This window comes from Alligator sinensis, unplaced genomic scaffold (assembly GCF_000455745.1).
Source record: "Alligator sinensis unplaced genomic scaffold, ASM45574v1 scaffold88_1, whole genome shotgun sequence".
Taxonomy (NCBI): Eukaryota; Metazoa; Chordata; order Crocodylia; family Alligatoridae; genus Alligator; species Alligator sinensis.
This window is the reverse complement of record NW_005842347.1, coordinates 1,360,572-1,383,055: the sequence shown is the minus strand read 5'-3', so window position 1 is coordinate 1,383,055 and position 22,484 is coordinate 1,360,572. Positions and strand designations below refer to the sequence as shown.

General features: G+C 41.1%; 1 protein-coding gene across 1 annotated transcript in view; it reads right to left on the bottom strand.

Annotated features, from left to right (window-relative positions):
* Positions 1-2,290: 2,290 nt before the first annotated feature.
* Positions 2,291-22,484, bottom strand: part of KLHL14 (kelch like family member 14) — a gene marked incomplete at its 5' end in the record, with an annotated part of 97,461 nt that continues 77,267 nt past the window's right edge. Inside the window, 4 exons of the mRNA XM_025210407.1 lie at positions 2,291-5,031; positions 9,102-9,259; positions 17,943-18,101; positions 18,211-18,401. Coding sequence (XP_025066192.1) covers positions 4,891-5,031; positions 9,102-9,259; positions 17,943-18,101; positions 18,211-18,401 — 649 coding nt within the window. The remainder of the gene's footprint in view (positions 5,032-9,101; positions 9,260-17,942; positions 18,102-18,210; positions 18,402-22,484) is intronic.

Genomic DNA, 22,484 nt, shown 5'->3' with positions numbered 1-22,484 from the left:
CCTGCTGAAGTTATTTTTCATTTCTGTGAACAAATCATTTATTTGGATTTTCATATATCAGGATCACAGAGATTTGCCACAGTCAGATTTTAATTTTAGTTACATCTGAGCTGGCTTATATATTAGGGCACATAGTTTTGCATGAGAGCATCTTCTAAAATCTGTAATTGGTGTGGAACACTGACATGCACAGAATACATCTGACAAGGTCCAAAGAGTTAGGTTCAGTTCCACTGATCAACATCTATGCTGCAGATTAACTGAATCTTTTATGGCATTACAAGCCCTCTAGAATTCATTAGTGTAGTTTCTCCTCCTACTAGCTACTCTTGACCTCCAGGGCTGTGATCACTACTTCTTTGGTTTGAATTTTAAAGGCCTAACTAGAGAGGCAAAACATATCCTATTCTACAAATCAGAATGTATATCTTAGATTTTCAATAGCATACATTTTCCTGATTAAATTGTAGTGCTCTTTCATTGTTACTTGTTTGCAATTTCTAGCTCCCCTCACACAGGCCCAACCTGCTCTGCTTAAGAAAGGAAATGCAAAGCGAGTTAATCTTCAAAACAAGAGAACTGCAGTATTTTGTATGTGGGTAATTTGGATTTAGTCCTTTGTGAGGATTTCCATGAATTTTGTGCATATGTTGGGTTACAAATGTAGTTAGACCAGGGGTGGGGAAAATGGTGGATCTGGCCTGCAGCCAGACTTAATTTCCCAGAAGCCCCAGCCTGTGCAGCCCCCGGCCAGTGTCCGTGGAGACCCTGGGATTGTGACAGCGCAGTGATGTGACAACGCAAGACCGCAGAATCGGGGCCCTGCCCCAGCCCTACAGTGTCACGGCCCCGCGATCCCGGGGTCTCCACAGAGACGGGCTAGGAGCTGCACAGGCAGGGCGCGCAGCTGGGCGGGGAGCTGCTCTGGGGCTGGGGCAGGGATCTTGGGATGGCAACAGCGGGAGGCAGAGCTGTGATCCGCTCCCTGCACGTGCCTGCCCACAAAACCCATGCTTGGCACAGGGGTATGCGGGCAGCGGGTTATGGCTCTGTTCTGGCCCCAGCCCTATGCTGTCACCACGCCAAGATCCTGGGGTCTCGCCAGTCCCACCCACCCATCTTACTCCCAGCTGTGGCCTTATCCCAGCCACCCAGCCACGCACCATGCCTGCGTGGGTCCCAGCCCTGGCAGTTGGTGTGGGGCGGACAGGCCGGGCTGCCGAGGCCGCCGGGTTGAGTCAGGTGGTGGCAGCCAGAAGGAGCCACTGCCACAGGAGCTGCTGGGAAATGGAGTCTGCCATGGGCCAGATTTTGCTCACATCAGATTTAGGCTAACTAGACAAGCACTTTCATAGAAGGAAGACACAAAATAAGCAAAGGCTAAGGAAACCTTGCAAATAACTTCTGAAGTAAAACTTTAGCGCTTCATCTTTTAAGAGACCATGTGGGTGGGTAGCACCTTACAGGAGCTGGCATTACCTGATGAAAGAGCTATTCCCTACAGTGCAGGTTATACTCTACTTCAGGACACACATAAAGGCTGGCATACTAGGATGCCTTTCTCTCTTTCTGTGCATCCTAGAATATTACGGCGCAACACTACCCTTTTTGTTGGAGAGGGTAAGAGTCTCACCACACCTTGTTGTTGCACGATTACATTGAAGGGCAAGAATATGTCCTTCAAAAATATATTATATATAAAAGAAAGAGCTCCTGAAGCGCAGACTTTAAGAACAATTCCAAAAATCGTGAGGGTTGGCAATACTGGCAACACTGCAAAATTTTTGTCTTTACATCCTCATACCAGATCAGACCCACTACCCATTCTAGCTTCTAAATCAGGGTTTTCCAGGTAATAAGGGAAACACACATAATAAGCTTAGGGGAAATTTTAAAGAGAAAAGAATCCTCATAAACATAACTTATTTTACAAAGTGAAGACTATTTCACTGAGAGAGCCCTTTTTATTGAATTTATCATAAAATGGATTAATGTTAAGTCTCCTGGTCCACTAGGCAGAGTATACTAAGACATGAGGATCTGAAGAAGGGATGGAGAGGTGGCAGAGATTTCACAAATGTGTAACAGGATTTACATTTTCCTGGGGTCATAGTCTGACCTCAGGCATGTGCATAGGACTTTCACTAATTTAAATAGAGATGAAGCATGTAGTGAACCAAATTCTTCCCCTGAATGTACCTTTACAACATCGAGTAGAGCATGCCTGGAGAAGAGGGAACTGGTTATGCATAATCACAAAATAAAAATGTTTACACATCTACATAATAAAAAACTTCCAAAGAATTTAATGTAGATATTATTTATACATACACTTTATAAGTAGGAATATGGCAGACAGTTGAATTAGTACATAAAGTTTTATTTAAAGTTTTCCCCCTACAAGCAAGCTTCATTTACACATTCTAATACTGTACAAAATTTACAGTCTGACTTATTTATTCAGTTAGCACTTGCCTTGGTCATGCCTTCCTGAAAGATAGAAAGATTTACATACAGTCCTCATAAATCTTTAAATTATCTTGGTAAAAAAAAAGAACCACTAAAAAGGACAACAAATACCCTTTAAAGTGGTACATTTTAGTAGAGACAGGTGACAGTCAGTGCTGTATGGCAGACCTTATCATGATCTTAAATGTCATTCGAGGTTTCTTCATTTAGTACTGTAACAGGTTTCCTCTTTATATATATTTATATTTATATACTTTCAACAGAAAAGAAAAAATGTCATGATTGCACCAAATATATTTTACAAGGGATCCCTTGGATCTGAACAATACAAATAAATACAAAACCAACTAAGATTGCACTATACAGTAGAAATGGGTTGAGATTTCAGAGTATACACTCCACCTTTATGAGTTCCTTAGTGATTATGCCTGGGAAACCACCCAGCACATTACGGAGTGGCTTCAGAGAATTATTTTCTTTAAACAAGTTTTTCTAGATGTGCAGCTGCCTCATCCATTAATTTATTGCATTTATACAGCCTCAGTCTGTAATATGGTACTTCATTTTTACATCTGTGTAATTCTACTGCAAGCAAGGACTTACACTGTAAAAACCTGGAGCAATGACATGGAGAAGCAGTTCCATGATCTGTCTTCCCCAATATTTATGTTACTCTCTTAGACTCTTGAATGTCCAGTGAAACTTTTAAACATATTTGTTCTTTTTCTTCCTACTTTACAAATCAAATAATGATTTCTCCTTCGTGTCTACTCCTACTGCAACAGAAGCCAACAGACAGTAGCTTTTTGCTTCTTGTTTTTCTACCATTATCCTCAACAAATGATATTGACAAAAATATGCAAAGCTTTGGAAATATTGAGTTTAATTCTCCACTGCCTATCACCCAGTGTATCTGTTTATGGACTTGCAAATAAAAACCCAAGATCCTCAGGCAGCATCAACTGGAATGCACTGAGCTATGTTAATTTATGCCAGCTGAGAAGCTGGCCTTAAGTGTAAAGTGGATGCAAACCATGAGTAAATTGGAGTGTTTTACATGTACTTTGCACAGGTATAAATGAGTATACTAGCAGACAGGCAGCAGAGAATCAAGTACAGTATTGTAAGTGAAATACTGCTGTGGAGCCAGCAAAAAGAAGACATAGGCATAAAATTCATAGGACTTGATTTGTCATTGACTTATCCCCAGTGTCAACAATTAAAACTCCATAAAGTGGGTGCAAAATCCTACCATTCTGCCCTAATAGCCTTTTGGATTTTCTATGCAATGCGTAAATAACTATACAAGGCAGAAGGCAGCAGAGAATCCATCCTCATGTTTCTCTGGATCAACGGAGAAAACCCCTCTGATCATACATATTTTAAGGTAAATCACAGATGAGAATTTTAGCTATTCACCAGCATCCCTCCAAAACTGCATATACTGATTAAAGAGTTTGAAGAGGCACAATTATGTTTAAACTCTTGTCTTTGGAAGCAAATAGCAATTGTGTTCACTTGTAACAGGTTAGTGGAAATGAGAAAAGAATTATTGTATGCTCATTGTAATAGCAGATTGGATTTCTTTTAACAGGTTACAGTAATAACTTACAGTCTTAACCCAGGATTTGAGTTATAGGCCAGAATTTCAGTTACACCAAAGTAAAAACACTCATCCCACTGATTTTTGAGGAATGACTGTGCATTTACTCCACTGTAGCTAAGAGGAGAATTCGTTCCTAATCCCTAAATCACTATTGCAAGAAGTGCTCCGTAAAGCATGACTTCCATTGTAGTCTGCTCTTTGCTGCACTTACACAGGGGGACTTTGAAGGCAGAGTGTATGAGAAGCCAAGTTGTGCAAAAAACGAATGATATTTCTTTACCTTTTATGATCCTCTGATGCTGTGTTGCTTGCAGAGCATGTGAAGTAGCTGTAGGATAGGATTACAGAGGAGACAATTCTGCAATGCAGTGTGAGCTTGTTACTATCTGAATTTTGAAGCATTCATGAACACAACATCCTCATGACTTCAACATAGATCACATGCAGGTAGAATACAATGCACAATACTGATCTTGTCTTTTCAGGCTGAACATGAAATTTAGCCTTCATTTTTTACAGTTAACATTGATGTGAGGAATCTCTCTGTAGCTGGAAAAAGTTAAAATCAGTCTGAAATGGCAGTCTGTCAGCATGTAATGTTCGGTGTGTTCTAGCTACTTGCTTCACAAGACACCGGCATCTATCTGAGATGGGACAAGATTTTTTTTTCTAGTTTGCTTTTAAAGCATAAATATGAAATAAGGGGTTGGTTACAGTAGTTTTGTTTACCAGGAATTCTGTTCTATTAAAATATTTACGTCACCCGTCATTACTTTCCAGAATGCAACATTGTTCATTTCAATGTTCCGGGACTGTTATTTGTTGTATGGTACACAGGCTGGCAGGATGACAGTTGAACAAGCAGGGCCAGCAAGTGGCTCAGCCACATCTCCTTCTAGTTCTGTCCAGGTTCCCTTCTCAGGACTATAGCAAATAGTCGAAGATTTATAGGCCCCCTATAATGAAACAAAGTCTCATTGAAACACCATGGAAGCAGAATCCAAATGGCAAAATGGATTAAAGATAACAGGCCAAATTTTCCAAAAACAACTAGTGGTCATTGATGTCTTACTTAGGAGTCTTTAAATAGGTCTGATTTTATAAAGTGCTGAGTACTGATTTTTGAAAGTCATTAGGCTTCTTTAATGGCATCTTAAACTGAGTATACACAGACTGAGGCAACCATCATTACTCTGTTCCACCAAACTACATATTTTTGTATCACTGCACCCCAGATTAATCATAATAATTTTAAAATATTTTGGCTTATGTGGAAACCACATGAAGAAAAGATACTAAAAGTCTTTAAACAACTGGAACTACCTTGAACATAAGCTCAAGCAGCATCTTCTTTCACAAACTCATAAACACACACACACACACACAAAATATTCAGAGATGATGTAAAAAACATACAGAGTTCCTTTCCCTTACTCAGGTGAAAAATCAGAAGTCATTATTTTACAGTGATGTGAATCTGGTATAAACAAGAGGACAATCAGACTTGATTATAAAAGTTTTCAATCCAAGCCTGTGGGGCTATTCCCATAAACAAAGGAAGCAAGATAAATAAAATAAAATAAAAACTTTTATTTAATATCAAAATCGACAGAAAGAGCTAAATTTTTGAAAACACTGGGTTTTACTTACACTTACAGAATGTGCACACAAGTGTCAAATGGAAACTGTACATGCAGATACACTGTTGCAAACAAAAATACAATGAATAACTCTGCAGCACCTTAAGGACTCATTCCTGCACCAATGAAATAAATTCTGGCTTCAAAACACCATATGACATTAATTAATACTGCTTTGAGAGGTGTTCTCATCTTTCAATAATAATAAACCCATTTGGGGGAACTTCAAATGCAAAGTGACTTGCCCAAGGCAACGCAGTGAGCCAGTGGCAGAGTGAAGATTAATACCTTATATCACCTGACTCCCAATTCTGCCAGAGTACAATCACTTCTGTTCAGTACAATTTCCATTTCACAACATGTATACTTATTTTCCAATGTAATTTAGGCATCAGTGTTTGCAGACTTATGGGCAGATTCAAATCTTTTTCATTCATTCATTCACTGGCAGCCATTGGTCTCCGGAAACCATGGGGATTGTGCCCTTGGTAAGTTATTGGGTCCCACCACAGCTTCTTGAGAGGCTGAGGAGTCCAATGCTCAACAAGCAGACCCTCCGGCAAGTTGTACATACAAACTCAGTTGAGCTTGCACTGGCATGCCAAGTATCATTTTGTCATGCCTCCCTCTGATGCCTCTTTGCTAACTCATCATTGACTCTCTCCATCTTGAAGTGATGTAGGCCCTGCTATACAGTGGCTTTGCACTTGCAGTGGTCTGAAACAACTGATTCCCAGCATTGGCCATTGCTGCGCAGCTCATGAAGGTTTTTCTTGCAGACAACAACAAAACAGAGTTTGGGCCATCCAAGTTGATGTTTGGATGTTTGCCAGTGGTCAGCTCACCATAGAGTATGTCCTTGGGGATTTGACTATTGCTTATCTGGTTCACATGTCCTAACCAATGGAGATATGTCTGTCTCAGGAGCACAAATATACGGGGTAATATCTTGGCCTGTTCCAGAAGAGGGGAGTTGGAGATTTTATCACACCATGTTATGCCCAGGATACAGCAGAGACATTGAAGATGGAAACTGTTCAGTTATCTTTCTTCCTTGGCATAAGGAGTCCACGTTTCACTGCCGTACAATAAAGAGCTAAGTATGCAAGCACTGTAGACAGGGATCTTTGTCAACAAAGTGAGCACTCTGTTTTTCCAAACTCTCTTTTGAAGTTGAGCCACAGCGTCACTTGCCTTTCCAATACAAGCATTAATTTTGGCTTCCAAGCCAAGATTTTGAGAGAGAGTGGAGCTCAAGTAAGTTAATTTTTCAACTACTTCCAGGTTTTCATCGTTTATTCTAACTTTGGGAGGGCGGTCAACTTGCTGACCCATGACTACTGTCTTCTTTAGTCTAACAGTCAGACCGAAATCTTCACAGGCATGAGAAAGGTGATCCGTGAGACTTTGCAGTCCTGCTTCTGAATGAATAACAATGCTGAGTCATCAGCAAAGAGAATTTCATGGACAAGAACTTCTCGGGTTTTTGTTTTCATTTTGAAATGAGCAAAGTTAAAAGAGTTTCCCGTACGCATTCTGAACAGCCACTGAATGCATATCTGAGTAGGACAGCAAAGAAAATCCCCAAAAGCATCAGAGTAAGGACACAGCCCTATTTGACATTGCTCTTGATTTCAAATTCTTCTGAACGTGACCCATTGAACTGCACTGTTCCATGCATACTGACATGGAAGGACTTGATGATACTCAGAAACTTAGGAGGGCAGCCAATCTTCTTCAGGATTTGGAACAAACCGTCTCTGCTGACAAGAATAAAAGCTTTGGTGAAATCGACAAATGCTATTGTATATACAGAGATTTCCTTTGTTCACAGAACTTTTCTTGTAGGTGTCTCTTAAGGAGAGTATCATATCCATCATGGACCTACCAGATCTGAAACCACATTAAGACTCAGGGTAGACTCTGTTTGCAAGGGTCTGCAGTCTTAGCAGGACAGCTTTGGCAAACAGTTTCCCAATGATGCAAAGTAAGGATATACTGCAATAGTTATTGCAGTTGCTCATATCCCCTTTGTTTTTGTGCAGTGACTATGTTTACATCCTTCATATCTTGACAACTCTTTTCCAACACATACATATTAGTTCGTGCACATGGAAGAGGCGGACGGATTTCCCACACTTAACTTCAGCCAGTATGCAATCTGTACCTGGGGCTTTACCACAAGCAAGCTGATCAATGTTTTTTTCTACTCCGTCTACAGTAGGTTCATGGTCGAGCGTTGTCAGGGTTGAAAGGTCTTCATGTGCATCGAGAGAGAAGTCATGAACCACATTTTCACAACAGTAGAATTCTGAGTAATGTTCAACCCATCGCTGTTCAACTCCTTATTGTGGTCATTGATGACTTCACCTGTGGGGGATTTTAAAGGAGCGATCTTCCTCTGAACAGGCTCAAGAGCTTTCCTGATGTCCCTATACACTGCTTGCATGTCACCTCAGTCAGCAGCTTTTTGGGTTTTTTTGCACAGTTGGCATGTCACCTCAGTCAGCAGCTTTTTGGGTTGTTTTGCACAGTTTTAGCCAATAATCATTGACTACCACTCATTCTCAAATGTGGCTAAACAGAACATAGGTGATGTTTAGTTGACTACCTCACAACCAACCCTGCTTTAATGGTTGCAAAAAAAATGTAGGTGCTTAGCATCATTTGGTAACTCCGTTTTGTCTGAAAAGATCCTTAGCTACCTCAACTTCAGCTCATGAGTATGCTAAGATGTGATCCACCTATGTGCCTAACTTCTGCCTAAGGTGCACTGTGACACAAATCAGTGCTGTGAGGCACCTGGATTCTGGTCCCTACTTTTTTTGTTTTTTTGTTTGTTTTTTTTTAAATCAACCGCTGCTTAATATAAAACACATAAATAGTCTTAGCAGCAGGCAGCATTAAACAGTCTTGGGTTCCCGAATTTGAACCTTGGTCTCTCTCCTCCTGGGGGAGTCCTCTCTCTTGAGAGGCTTACTTTTTATTCATTTCCATAAGTCTAACACTCTTGCTCTCAGTAAAACAATCTAGACTCTAGATTACAAGGATCAAGAGTCCTTGTAATCTAGATGATGGTCCCGTATAAAAGGTGGGCAGCAAAACCACTATCATTTTTTCCAAATGTGGGTCCTGAACTTTGTATTGAATTCACACTCAGTGAAAAATAAAACTATTTCTTATAATGATTGATAAATAATTTCACAAGCCAATCAAACAAATCAACCATGGGGATATATTTTTGGTGCATCAAAGATTTTGACAGCCCCTGAGTTAGACTTTCAATGTTTCCTAGAAGACAGAAAAGAAACAGCACAGTGGGGTTTTTTTTGGAGATGTAAATAATGATGGTAAGAAGAACCATTTTCAGAAAAAAGGGTACACACCATGCTCCAGCTGTAGCCTCCTACAAGGTAAATACTGTCATCAAGAACTGCACATCCAGGTCCGCTGCGGCCTTCCAAGATAGGTGTCTGAAGAATATTCCACTGGTCACCTTTTGGATCATAGCATTCCACAAGCATGACATCCAGGTGGGAGAAACCTGCACAGAACATTTTGAAAATAATTTAAAACAGACATCTTTGAGTTTCTTGACTGCCTTAAAAATAATATCTATTACAAAAAAATGACTGCAGGTACCATGAAAAAGGACCTAATGAACAATGATTTTCTAATACTAAAAGGAATTTTCTAAACATACAAAAATCAGGAAATCTGGAAGTATGTTAAATACAGGTCTGAGCTGTAAAGTCTGGACCTGGATTTGAAGTTTCCAAATTTTGTGGTGAACTGGGATCCAATGTTTTGGTTTGAGACCATCTTTATTTTTCAAAAGTCTGAAAACTAACAGTAATGTTTGCAATGACAAACTTTTCTGTGCCCTTCCCTAGCCACCATTTAACCTTCACAATCAGACCACTGATACCTCTTAGCCCTGAAAAAAATATCATGTACTGACCCGTGACCTGCAAAACTGCCTGCAATCCCTCTGTAACAGGGAACCCCTAACACCTGTCACTGGAAGTAAGTACAGTGCTACAGGAAGGCAGGCTATGTCATACAGCATGAAGGGAGGCTAGCTGCAAAGAGCCTGTTAGCAACCCATAGGAGGTACACACAAGCCATAAAGAAGCAGGCCAAAGCTATTCCCCTGCAGACTGTCAAAGTGGGAAACCCCTGAGCCTGGCCCAGGGGATCAGAGGTCAGGTGACTAGAAGTGGGTATAGAATAGGGACATATAAGCTTGGCTTCTGTGAGGGAGCCCCAGACTGTGCCAGCTGAAGGAGTTCCCTGTACTAAGTGGAGAAGCAGTACTGGAGACTGGGGGGAGCCGTAAGTAGGCCTAGGAGGGCTTGAGCTGGGAGAAGCCAACAGATCTGAGTAGGTACCTGAAAAGAGCTTGGAGAAAAGCACTGCAGCTGCAACTGACCACATTTAGATTTTAATTTAGGTTGCTATTTGAAATGTGAGGCACGGGGATGGCTGAAGGGTGGTAGGGGACTAGTGAGGGTGCTCAGGGAAGATGCTGCAGTTGACAAAGGACTGTTAAAGACTGCAGCGAGAGAGGGAGAGAAAGAGAGCTGAATGTGAGGGTGGTGATTTGCGAGCCCCTAACTGAGGACTGACAGTTGGGGATAATGACAAAGCCCTAACTGGGAATATTTATTTAGGGCAAGAGCCTGGTGGACTGAACTGAGTGATGGGATGAGAGGCTGGTGGAAAGAAATGAAAGAATCGCTCTGATGGATTGGGCAGCCTCCTGAATTCAAAATACTACTGAAGGTGCAGCAGGAAAGTACAGGGAGGTACCTTGATTAGCCAGAAAGGAGAAGAGAGATGGGACTGGAGTGGCCACAAGGAGGTGCCACATCTGCTTCTAGTGGGGGGTCCCATTATACCCTCTTCATCATGGAGAATGCCTGCAGGCCAGAGAGTGTATTATCTTGCATTACTTTCCTAATATAGTTAAAGGCCTGCCCAAGACAAATGGTTCATCAGCCTACTGTGGTTTTGTACCTTGCAGTAATGAGAGGATGACTCCCTACCCTAAACAACCACATTCCCATTTGCAGCTGAGCTAACTGGAGGCAGCCTTTAGCCCACGTTGGTAGGAGGGCTCAAACTCGCATCTCTGCAGCCAAGGCAAAACCCCTTACTTGCCTTGTTACTACATTTCTCTCAACACAGGGCTCCCACACAGCTATGAATCTGTCTACTATACAAACGTACCTGGATCTCAGGTTTACATTAATGCATTATAAATATAAAACAGAGGCCCACTTTTTTCACATTCAGCCTGATTATATGGCTAAAGACTCCCGTAGTCTGCTTGCACAAGACAGGCTTACAATTCGCCAGTACCTCCTACATGCCAGCAAGGCTCTATCACCATGCTACAATCTGAATTATTCATATATGCAACAGGGAACACTAGCATTTATTTCATAAGGCCACAATTGTGGATTTTCCACTGGTAACTGGAGAAGAAGTGAGGGACAAAAAGACAAAGATAAGGCTAATAACGTCAAATCTGCTATTTTCTAATCTAATCTTTGCTGATCACTTTGTCGTCTTCGGGGCTTTGAAAAGCTATTATTTCCAGTTTTCAACTGTTTCTGTTTTAGCCGTTAACTTGGAACTTCCCGACTGTAACAGGGAACCACAACCCTGTTAAGTACAATCAGAGGGGGAAAAGGATTTTTGAAGCCCACAAGGGCTAACTGCTGCAACAGCCAGCCCCAAGCAAGAACTTGAGGCCGGGGCCTGCTAAGAATCTCGGGAAGGCTGCAGGGCAAGAACAGTTCAACAACTGACTAGGCTTTGTAGGAACTGCTGGGCACATCTCCAGGGGCAGTGGCCATCTGACCAGAAAGGGCAGGTCTGGGCTTATATAAGCCCAGGCCTGCAGGCTGCAGGGGAAGGGAGCTGGGAGGCAGAGCTAGCTGCCAGGGGAGACGAGTTATCTGGGGACTGGGGGGAATCGAGGCCGCTCCTTTTGAAGGTAACAGTGGTTATGGCTGAGGGGGCTGAGTCTGAGTTAGTAACATATGGTTAACTCTTTGTGTATTGGTTTATTTCCTTTATTTAAATTTGTGACTACAGGACTGAGTTGTGGCTGCAGAGAAGGTCTGGCTGCATGGAGCAGGGTGCTTGTGAGACCAGCTCTGGTCAGAGACATGTGGGGCTGGGGCACGGAGTCAGGGACATTGCACCTGGGCTGAGGGAGCTAAGCCAGATAAAAAGGGCAGAGGCCAAGAAGGCTGGAGGTCATGATTCTAGCTCTTAAGGCAATTAAGACCCTCTTAAAGAGGAAGTACACCCATGGGGTGAGGGCAAAGAAGTAAAAGGCACCAAAGAATGGACCACCCCAGGCCTCTTCATATATGCTACATCAAGTCATGGCAAGCAAGAGGAGGAGGCCAAGGAAAATGGCCAGGCCAGTCTGGCTACTAAGGGCACCAGGCTTCAGGAAGGGCAGAATACCCGAGCCTGTCGCACTAACTTTTAAATGTTTGGAGATTTTTAAAATTAATTTCAAGTATTGCTTTAAATTAATACAATTATAGATTTGCCTGTAGCATTCTCCCAGTGACTTTTTAAATCCAGGAATTTGTTATTCTCAAATAAATAAATACATAAATAAAATATTTCCATTTCTTCCTAACACTTGTAAGTATTAAAATTTTCAAAAAGTAATGTCAGAAAAGGATGAAGACAAATATTACTCTATAAACAGATAGGTAAACCAACTGTTCTAATGTATATTTCTTTTGATATGGGGCATTCATCATGAATTGGAAAGATAGATAAGTTCATAACAAAACTGATCAAATCGTTACACTTCTCTTACTACTAAAAAATAAGTAACAGGTGATAAAAGCTGTTCCAAACAATATTCTACCTCACTTGCCAATGATAGCGTTTATCCTCTTTCCCCAGAAGTCTAAGTAAATAGACTGATTGGCTTTACAGTGTTCCCTGTATGTCAACAGATTCAAGCTATTCAAACCAGCACCTTCAGTTTCACCCAGAAACCAACAAGTAGCCAGACCCTGCAGATTCAAGAGTACTGGTGTCACATGCTTCCAGGAAGATAAACTACTTAATAAGTAGTCTGCCATGTTCAGTTCCAGCTACAATTTCCAAGCTGATTTAAGGTGTAGCCTCCTGCAGCATGCACTGCAATAGTCACGAGGTGACAAAGGTATGTATTATGGTGACAAGGACTCCATCCAAAAAAATGGTGAGCCAGTCCTAGCTAGACAGAGATGAAAAAAGTTCTTCCAGGTCGTTGCTGCTCTATAATCGAACAGCAACTGTAGGTTGTAAACTTTAGTAAGAAAATAGATAGTAAACCTTCAGTGAAAAGCCAGGTGTAACTGTCACTTTCTCTCACTGCCTCCTTGAACCAACACAGTGTCACCTTAATATGCTCTGCATTGAGTTTCAGCCAGCTAATTCATCCATACACCAACTTGTACCAACTTTTCAAGTCAGGCACTCAATAATACATTAGACAGATGAGGTGATCCCTACATGTAAGAACGAGTGAACACTAATCTGACATCAGTTCTACAAAGACACTTGAGCCTGTGGAGAACACTTTAATCTCCCTGGACACTCCATCCTGACCTCAGAGTAGCTGTACTTAGAGAACAAAACTTTAAAAATAAACTTGAACGCGATACTGCGGAACAAGAAATCATCCACAGACTGGATTGTGTTAAGTACTGTCTACAGAGGGACTAGCGATTCTTCTTATTACCTGAATTAGCTTTTCTGACCCTTTGTGCCTAACAGTTTATTACTTTTTTGCCTCTCCCAACACTGTTCCCTCCTCCTTCCCTGTCTTTTGCATTCAAATAACTCTCTCTATTGAAACACTGCTCTGTGCATGTCCTTTTATAGTCTGATGAAAACTCATGCAATGTAGCTCTGATTTAGTTAGTGTATAAGGTGCAACCTATCCCACCTTCTACCTGACTTCAGACTAACATGGCTAACTATCTCTCTGTGCTCATGGATTAGAGCAAAGTGACAGAACTCTTGCATAATACTTCTGCTGTGCAGCTCCTACCCCTATCCTAAAGGCTGACATGGAGCTTGGTGAAGTGGCCTGGCAGTGATTGCATGCCACCTCTCTGCCCCTTCCTCCGTTACCCCCAATCTCTTTGCAAAACCCCTGATGACCGACTGTGGAGCCCCTGGGGTCCATGGAACACAGTTTGAAAACCACTGAATTAGTGGAAACAGAGAAGGAGAGCTGAGTACAGCAGACCATACCTTCTCATTAACCAACCCTCCTAAGGGCCCTGTGAACATAAGGGATGTGAAGAGGCACAAGCTGAAACCCTATGAAACTGCCTCACAGGTGATGAATAACTATGTAAAACTGTGGTCAGCAAGGAAAGAATGAAGCTATGCAAGGGAAGCCTTTCCAATGCTCTGGGGAGTCAACACCACTTCATTAAATTTACTAAATGTAGCTGTCAGATCTAACAGTAGACAGGATGATTTGTATGCTTGCTAGGAAGGACAGCCTCTACCTACACTAGCCTCCACTGTTGTGCCATTCCTGGGTCTACACACAGAAAATCAAAGAGATCTGTGACATTTAGGGTGCCTATACATATGTACCGAGGCTGCTCTGATGCGCTGTAATTACAGCGAGAGAGAGAGAGAAGAAAGGCAAAACTACCTCTGTTTGCTAACTGTTATTGGGGATATTTGCAACCAGCAACTTTGAAGTCTTCACATTAAACCATTTTGGAGTTATGAGTGAACAAAATAAGTTAGTATTGTTTTGAAAAAAGGGAAAACCACCCTTACTTTGGCAGCAGCTTGTTAGATTTGCCCAATAAACATTTTAAGGCTCAGTAATTTCTCTTCCTTAATAGATTAAATCTGTGACCTTTTAAGGGTAACACTGGGGACACTTTTTCCCAGTTTTAGCTAAACAGCTTACTATTATTCCATGATTTTCATAATGCCCCTCTGAAGTAAGTACTAGTTTCTTTATTTTTGGTAAATTGATATCCAGAGAGATTAAATCATTTGTCCAAATCAAAGAATAAATTAATGGAATAGCCAGAAACAGGAGATTCATGACAACCCTTAACTGCTCTAAATGTTCCCCAAAATTTCCCATTATGAAGTACCCAAGATTTCAAGATAGCCCAAAACAATTTTCTTCTTAGGATCACTGCAAGAAAATTGCAGCCTTTTCAATATACCAAGACATAAGGTTTTATATTTTTATTCTTCCTCATTAAAGAAGGGAAAGAAAATGAGAGAAGGAGAATTTGACTTGTGAAAGGGCATTTAGTGATGGGTAGCCCATAATAAGGATGCTTGCAAAATTATTAGTTTATGTCAGGAATGAATAGTTGTGATGAAATAATTTTGCATCGCTGTAAAATTTTCAAGGGGCCATAGAAAGGCAAACATAGCATGCCCAGAATCTGTCAAAGCCCTCCCTAATAAACTGCAGTATACACATGATTAGTTATGATGAGGGAAAGGCACTGCTGACACTAGAACAAAGATCCGGCTTCATGAGCGCTTTGCCATTAAACTATCAGAGCATCCTTGCTTCTTCCCAAGCCAACAGACTCCAACCCCTCCCCCCATGCATTCACTTGCATTTTGTCTTTTTGTTAATCACAGAAAAAAAGAAGAAATATTCTCCAAAGAGCTTGTATCCCAAACAGACTGCACTTCAGAAGTCAAGATGGCAAATGTCTACTGCCACAGAGCAATTCAGCCATGATGAAAGCATTTAAGGCAACAGCGGTAGAGAGAAAAAAAATGCAATGCTTAATACAAGGTTCCATTTTTCCTAAAGTGCATTTGGTGAAACTGGAAAAGCTACCAGGGAAATAACTGTGGTCACAGTGGGCACCTGTACACGAATGTGGAGTCTGCTCTGATACGCTGTAATAGTGATTCCTATTCTGACCAAAAGACAAGGGTTGATAGATTAACTTATATTTTCTCTTGTGAAAAGAAGTAATAAAAGACTAAATGTTGCATTTTGATACTATGGACATTGACAAAAAAGTCAGTGCTAAAAGTTTAAGGCCAAATATTCAAGTATTTGTTACATATAAGCATTACTCCAGTGAAGTCAATGGATAAAAGCCAATGAACACTGGTGGAAGATATGACCCTCTATTTCTAAAGCATTCAGAACCCAGTGCAGAAATACTTCTGTGAACTGTATTAAAATCTGGTAAGATGGACTCTTTTCAGTGAAACCTGTGTGCTGTTATATGTCAGTCAGAGGCACAGAAAGCTTTTCAGTGCTTGGGGCAGAGGTTTGTGCGGGGGTGGGGGGTGAGGTTGGCAGAATTATGCTGACTACTGGATAGTGGGAAGTCCGGGAAGAGAAGGAGGGGAAAATGAGCATAGTCTTATCTGACCCAGCTTTCCTCACTTGGGGTGAAGGTGCTACTGCTGCAATTCCACCTCTCACCTCCAAATAAATAACAGGGAATGGGGCTGCATGTGTCTGGCACCAATGGCTGGGTTGTACAGGGCTGTGCCTGCTGTGGCAAAGACTCTTGGGCGGAGGGAGACATAATGGTGCCCAGGGCTGGTGTCCCACTTGCCCCCCTGCCAGTTATGCTATGGAACGGAGTCCCTTTCTTTACTGCTTTCCTCTACTGCAGAGGATGACACAATCTAGGAAAAAGAAGGAGAAGGGAAGAGAAAAGCATTTTCAGTCTGTGCTTCTGTTACATAAGGCTGGGTTTTTGGTTGTAGCCGTGTTGGTCTAAGGACACAGGCAGGCAAGGTTCTTTGAGTAGATGTGATGTCTTTTATTAGACCAACTGAGTAGTTGGAAAAAAATTCTTAGCAAGCTTTTGGATACAGAGAATCCAGCAGAGACTCCAGCAGAGACTCCTTATGCCTGAAGAAGGGTGACTGCGCCCAAAAGCTTGCTAAGAACTTTTTTCCAACTACTCAGTTGGTCTAATAAAAAATATCACATCTGCTCAAAGAACCTTCCTGTCTGTTACGTGAGAATTTTTTTGTACTCTTTATTTTATTATTTTGTTATTCCAACAGAAGGATGAATGGTGGCATTCTGAAGGAGTTAGTATTCAAAAGCCAACATTTACAAATTTGGCACCTAAATAAAAGTAGCTCAGTTTTTAAGTCAGCAATGTGCAGGCAGCTATTACTCTTTTGGTGTCCATCCATGACATACTTTTGAAGACTACACAGAGATGGCTCAGTCAGTTCTGCACTTGGTACTGAGGCACGTGTGGCCTCAGTACTGAGGCCTCTTTACCAAAAAGACTTTGTGCTTGCTCTCTGGTCCCATGTACTATGGGACACAGAGCAATTATACTAATAAGGCAGAATACTGAAAAGTGCCTAAAAGGCTTAGGAATCTCATTGAGACATAGGCTCTTTTGAACATTATACCCACAGTCAATGTCACTATTTGCTTCTTCCTTTTGTTTGTGTAGCCTTTTCATGTAGCAACAAGGTAAACTAAAAAAAATAGAAAATTGTGTTTATAAACTAATAAATATTGTCAGTGGACCCAGGGGCAGGAGTCACATCTGAAACTATTTTGTGCTCATTTTCTAAATTGACAAAATGAGCAGCTTCCCTTTAACTTTAATGAGAGTTGCATGTTACTACTGAGAAAAGAATAATGGATGCCTGTGCACCAATAATTTTAATAAAAAGCTTTTAAAGAATGAAAACGAGAGACCTCAAAACTAATGAATACAGAATTAAAATTTTCAGGCCACATTTAATACTAAAAGGGGATTTTAAGACACTAGTCCTAATAGTTAATGGATGTTTTTTCATTAAATTAAGGGTTTGCTTCTGTATGCAGCTTTGAATAAAGCTCTTTCTAACTGCACATCTTGGAAAATGATTTACAGAGGAAAATATTGCTGGTACTTTCAGGTCAAAGAATAATCTGTTTGTTTCACTGAATTCATGGTAATGACAAATTGTCCATGCTTTTGAGTAATGGAAACTCCCATTTTTATTATCTAAAGCATTCATTACTCATACATTTAATATACTATTATAATTTTTAAATAATTTGCATAAAATGTTTTTAAAATTGCTGGCTCAACCGTCCTGCTAAATTGTGTTCCAGGGTTTTTAACTTAGTTAACAATAACTATCTAACAAAAGTACCCTTTATCAGGAAACAGGATATGGAAATGTTGTTTTGCTATTAAAAGCGTGACCTTTCAAATGGTTTCCTCCAATAGCATATAGTCGGTCATTCATTACAGCCAAAGCGTGGATTGCGCGCTTTGTGTTCATGTCCTGTTTTCGGGCCCAGACGTCCATGACAGGGTCATAGCAGTATAGCCAGGGGACGTATTCTCCATTGTGAACTCCCCCTACAAAATAAATATATCTTCATTAATTAGCATAAATGAAGATGTGGCCTTGCAACAAGATTTTAGCTCTAATGTTTTGTATGTAGCAGAAAGTAGAAAAAAGACATGCCTGAAATATATATTTTGCCATTATGCACTGCTCCGGCATGTGCTGCTAAAGGCTGTGGTAGGGAAGATACATAACGCCATTCATTTGTCTCTAAATTATAGCATTCGACGCTGGACAAGTAGCCAGTTTCATTTCTTCCACCGATCACATACAAGTTCTTGTCAAGCCGACACGCATAGAAACTGGCTCTCCTAGAGTATAAAACAAAATACACAAAAAAAGCCAATTAGATGCTAAAACATTTTCTGCATTTCATGCCTTGCTCTTAATAAGGGGCTGTTTCAAGTTCTAATTCAAACGGGGGTGTCCATGGATCTTAAATGTTTTGGATCGTTTAAAGATTGTGTCTGGTTTGGTAATCAAATACATGTTCTGCATCAAATGAATACTTTGTTTTCAGTGTCAAAACAATTAACACACACATATCTGGTGGGGAATGCCTTTTTCCAAAGCTGTTGCTTTTTCACACCACTGAAGGATAAAAAAGGCGCTCATTAATGTTTGGGGCATTTGGTACCTTGTAAGGATATAACAACTCAGTAAGACAAAGTGAAAAATGAGGTAGATAATGTAACAATAATAAATTATCTTGACATTCACTTTCTTTATGGTCCTTCAAGGGTCATTGTTCCCAATTTACTAAGAGAACCACATCATCAAAATTTTTCTTCAATTATCATTTTTTTCCTCTTTCTGCAGTACTGCAAATAGAACAACTTTCCCTAAGCTAGCCACAGTATTATATTTCTGCCCTCTAACTCACAGAGGTCCATCACCATATAACTAGCCCTGAACAAAGTTTCTAGCTATCCGCCTGTTTTCACATGCAACTCAGGCACGTGGGAAGCTTATTAAAGTTTCTGGTCAGGACTGCAGGATGACCACACTTCTATAGTTTGTTTTTCTTGCTCCTCCAAAATTAACAGTAATTCTCTACTACTGCAATAAAACCAGAAGGTTGATAAGTATTGTGAAAATACTAGAGAAAATTCCCACTGATATTAGAAGGAGAACTATCAGGGCCAAGGTGGCAGGATCAATTCCTTTATTTGTGGCAACAAAATGAGAAAGAACACTTCAGGCCTGAGCCCAGTTAAGACTGACAATACTTTTAGGGGTCATTCTTAAAGTCTTTACTCTGGCAAAACTCCTAATGGAGTCTGAACCTAGGGAGAAGTAGGCATTTTAAAATACAGTTCTGTTACTCAGCAGGAGGCAACAGAGTTGTACCTCATAGACTAATTCAGATACCTCAGATTTCACAAGTAACAGCTTGCTTTGTCAGATGCTATTACTCAGTGAAAATGGGACACTACATCTAATGTATACATTGCGATTATAGTTTCTAATTCAAGGCATGGGGCAGGTTTTTTGAACTTGCACAGCTAACATTAGGCACTTAGGGTGTGTACAGAAGTGCTCTGGGAGGTGCGTGGTGGGGGGCACCTCACCATAGTAGCGTTGCCAGCTCTTGGGAGTGGCACCAAGACTCCCCCAACCCTGTTCTGCTGTGGAAGGCCCTGAAGGGAGGGCAGCCCACATCCACCCTCATCCCATGCACAAATCTGGGGGGGTACATGCCCCCCATGCCTCCCTGTCTGAAAGTGTGCACAGCAGTGAGAAACCAGCCTCCCCCTTCCTCTCCCTCCCCTGCTGCCCCCAAATGAGCTGCCTGTGGCTCCGTCCCGCTCCCCTGCTGCACAATCCTGCCCAGCCCTGGGCCCCATGCACCGTCCCAGCTGGGCAGCACTGCCAGTCCCAGCCCTGCCCTACTCTCCCCCTTCTTCCTTCACCATGGGGGCCTCAATCTGTCCCCCGCCACCCCCTCCCACATAGACTTACCTGAAACAAACTGCTCTCTATGCTGCCTGGCTGCCATGTGCATGTGTCGGCTCACATATGCATGTGGCACCCCCTGCCTCTGATTGCCCTCCTCCTGCTGCCCCCAGCAGGTCACAGGCTGAGAACCAGTGGTCTACATGTACCACAGTCTTACTCACTGATTTCATGCCTAGACAGCTGTGACCTCACTAATGAAGAACTGGGTTCCTGCACTCCCTGTTCTGCTCTTCATTTTTACCTGTGTGTATACAGGTAACCTGAAATGTGCAGGATTAAGTCCTCAGTTGTGCAAGGCCTATTTCCCATAAAAATGACAATGCCATCACAGTGAACAAGGCTCACACTAACAGCAAAGGAGGATGCTGCTGAAGGTGGCTAAGGGATGCTCTCTTGAGACACTCTTGGTCTCTGCAGGAGCTTTTAAATTAAATTACTAACACTTGATTTATCAGTCAGTTGGCAAGTAGAACCTACTGACATATTACTGAGTAAAGGTACATCGCATATCATTTTCATGCTATCAGGTTTCTCTCAGGTAAACTAAATATTTATAAACTAAACTATTTATAAACCTAAATATAAAATTAGCAAATTTATCAAATACTTTTTAATAAAAGAATTTCATTGTGCAAAACTGTGTATGTGATTAGACTAGTTACATAATGCCAACCATGAAGAAGGAGTTGGTGCACTGGAATTTGACCTTAGTAATATAAAACAGGTATATGTTGTTGTCTAGGACTTTCTTTAACTTTTGTCCAACCTCAGTACACAGAATAAGGTACAATTTACAGATCTGACTATTTAAGCAGAGATTTTCTTAACAGTCTTGTATGTGTACTCCTGGTTTTATCCACAGAGTGTCACTGTTAGGAGCCAAAATGAAATAGGATGCTCTACACTTCTGATTAAATGTGAATGTTTATGTAAAAGCTCCAACAACAAAGATTTAACATTTTATGGTATGAACCCATTTACCACAAAATGGTACATAGTTAATTGTTCATTGTTCTTCATTTAACTAAGTGCTGCAAACCTTATTCCAGACTATAATATGCTATACCAGATTTCAGATTAGCAACTTTTCCCACAGCAAAGCAGGGAAGAGACTGGCTACTCTTGCAACAAAAGTTATACTGGATTACTACTGTGGATCAGAATATGAGTCCATCTGCTAGTCCCACATTCTACCTCTTGCCATAGCCAATACTTGATGCTTCAGTGGATTGTGAAAAGCCCCCATAATGAACTCAGCTGAATTTTATAATGCTACACATGTGAAAGGGGGAAGACATTTTCCCTGATTCCCACAGGCATTGAATTTATACCCTGAAACATGAAATGTGATGACTAAACTTAGCTTTAAAGCTATCAGTGTTATCACTGGACATAACAATGCCCGGATCTTGTTAAAGGGACACTGAGAATATGATTTGTTTTAAACGAAAATTTTTTCCATTTATGCTATTAATAAAGATTAGATTAAAATAAGACAAGATTATTTTCTTTATGTCTATTTATTGAGTTTTCTCATTAAATTCACTTTGGACAGTTAAATTAGGTTGGTCTGCTTCTAGACTATTTCATTTTCTTTGCACTGGCACAATGAAGTATTTTTTAGTTAAAAATATTGCAGAAGAATCTCAAAATGAAACACTTTAATTAATTTTTTTAAAATACTAGAAAAGGCTTTGATGTTTACCAGGCTTTGGTCACTCTTAGTTCAAAGTTGAAACTACCCAGGTACAGAAATGCTAATTGACTTGTACTTTTAGCAATAGTGCATTCCATAAATCCGGAGATTTCATAGATTTAATAGATTTCATAGACATTAGGAGCTGGAAGGGACCTAGTGCGATCATCGAACCCAGCCCCCTGTCAGAGGCAGGAAGTCCACAGGGATCAAATGATCCCAGCAAGATAACCATCCAAACACCTTTTGAATGAGTCCAGAGTAGGTGCTTACTAGGGCTGTGCAAAGCTTCGATAGCCAATTTGATCTGGAGGAGATTTGGCCTGATTTGGGGACAGAATCTCTGAATCCAAATTGAATCAGGAGACCAATTAAAAGCTCTGAATCGATTTGGAAAGACTTTGGAAAAGATTCTGCCGATTTGAAGATAACCATCCAAACACCTTTTGAATGAGTCCAGAGTAGGTGCTTACTAGGGCTGTGCAAAGCTTCGATAGCCAATTTGATCTGGAGGAGATTTGGCCTGATTTGGGGACAGAATCTCTGAATCCAAATTGAATCAGGAGACCAATTAAAAGCTCTGAATCGATTTGGAAAGACTTTGGAAAAGATTCTGCCGATTTGGAGATTCAGCCATAGACTAAAACAGGCAGCTGACAGCTGCCTCCAACTGGTAAGTCTGTTGGGGTTGGGAAAAGCTGCCCAACCTGGGTGGGGGGGGGCACGTTACTCCGGGCAT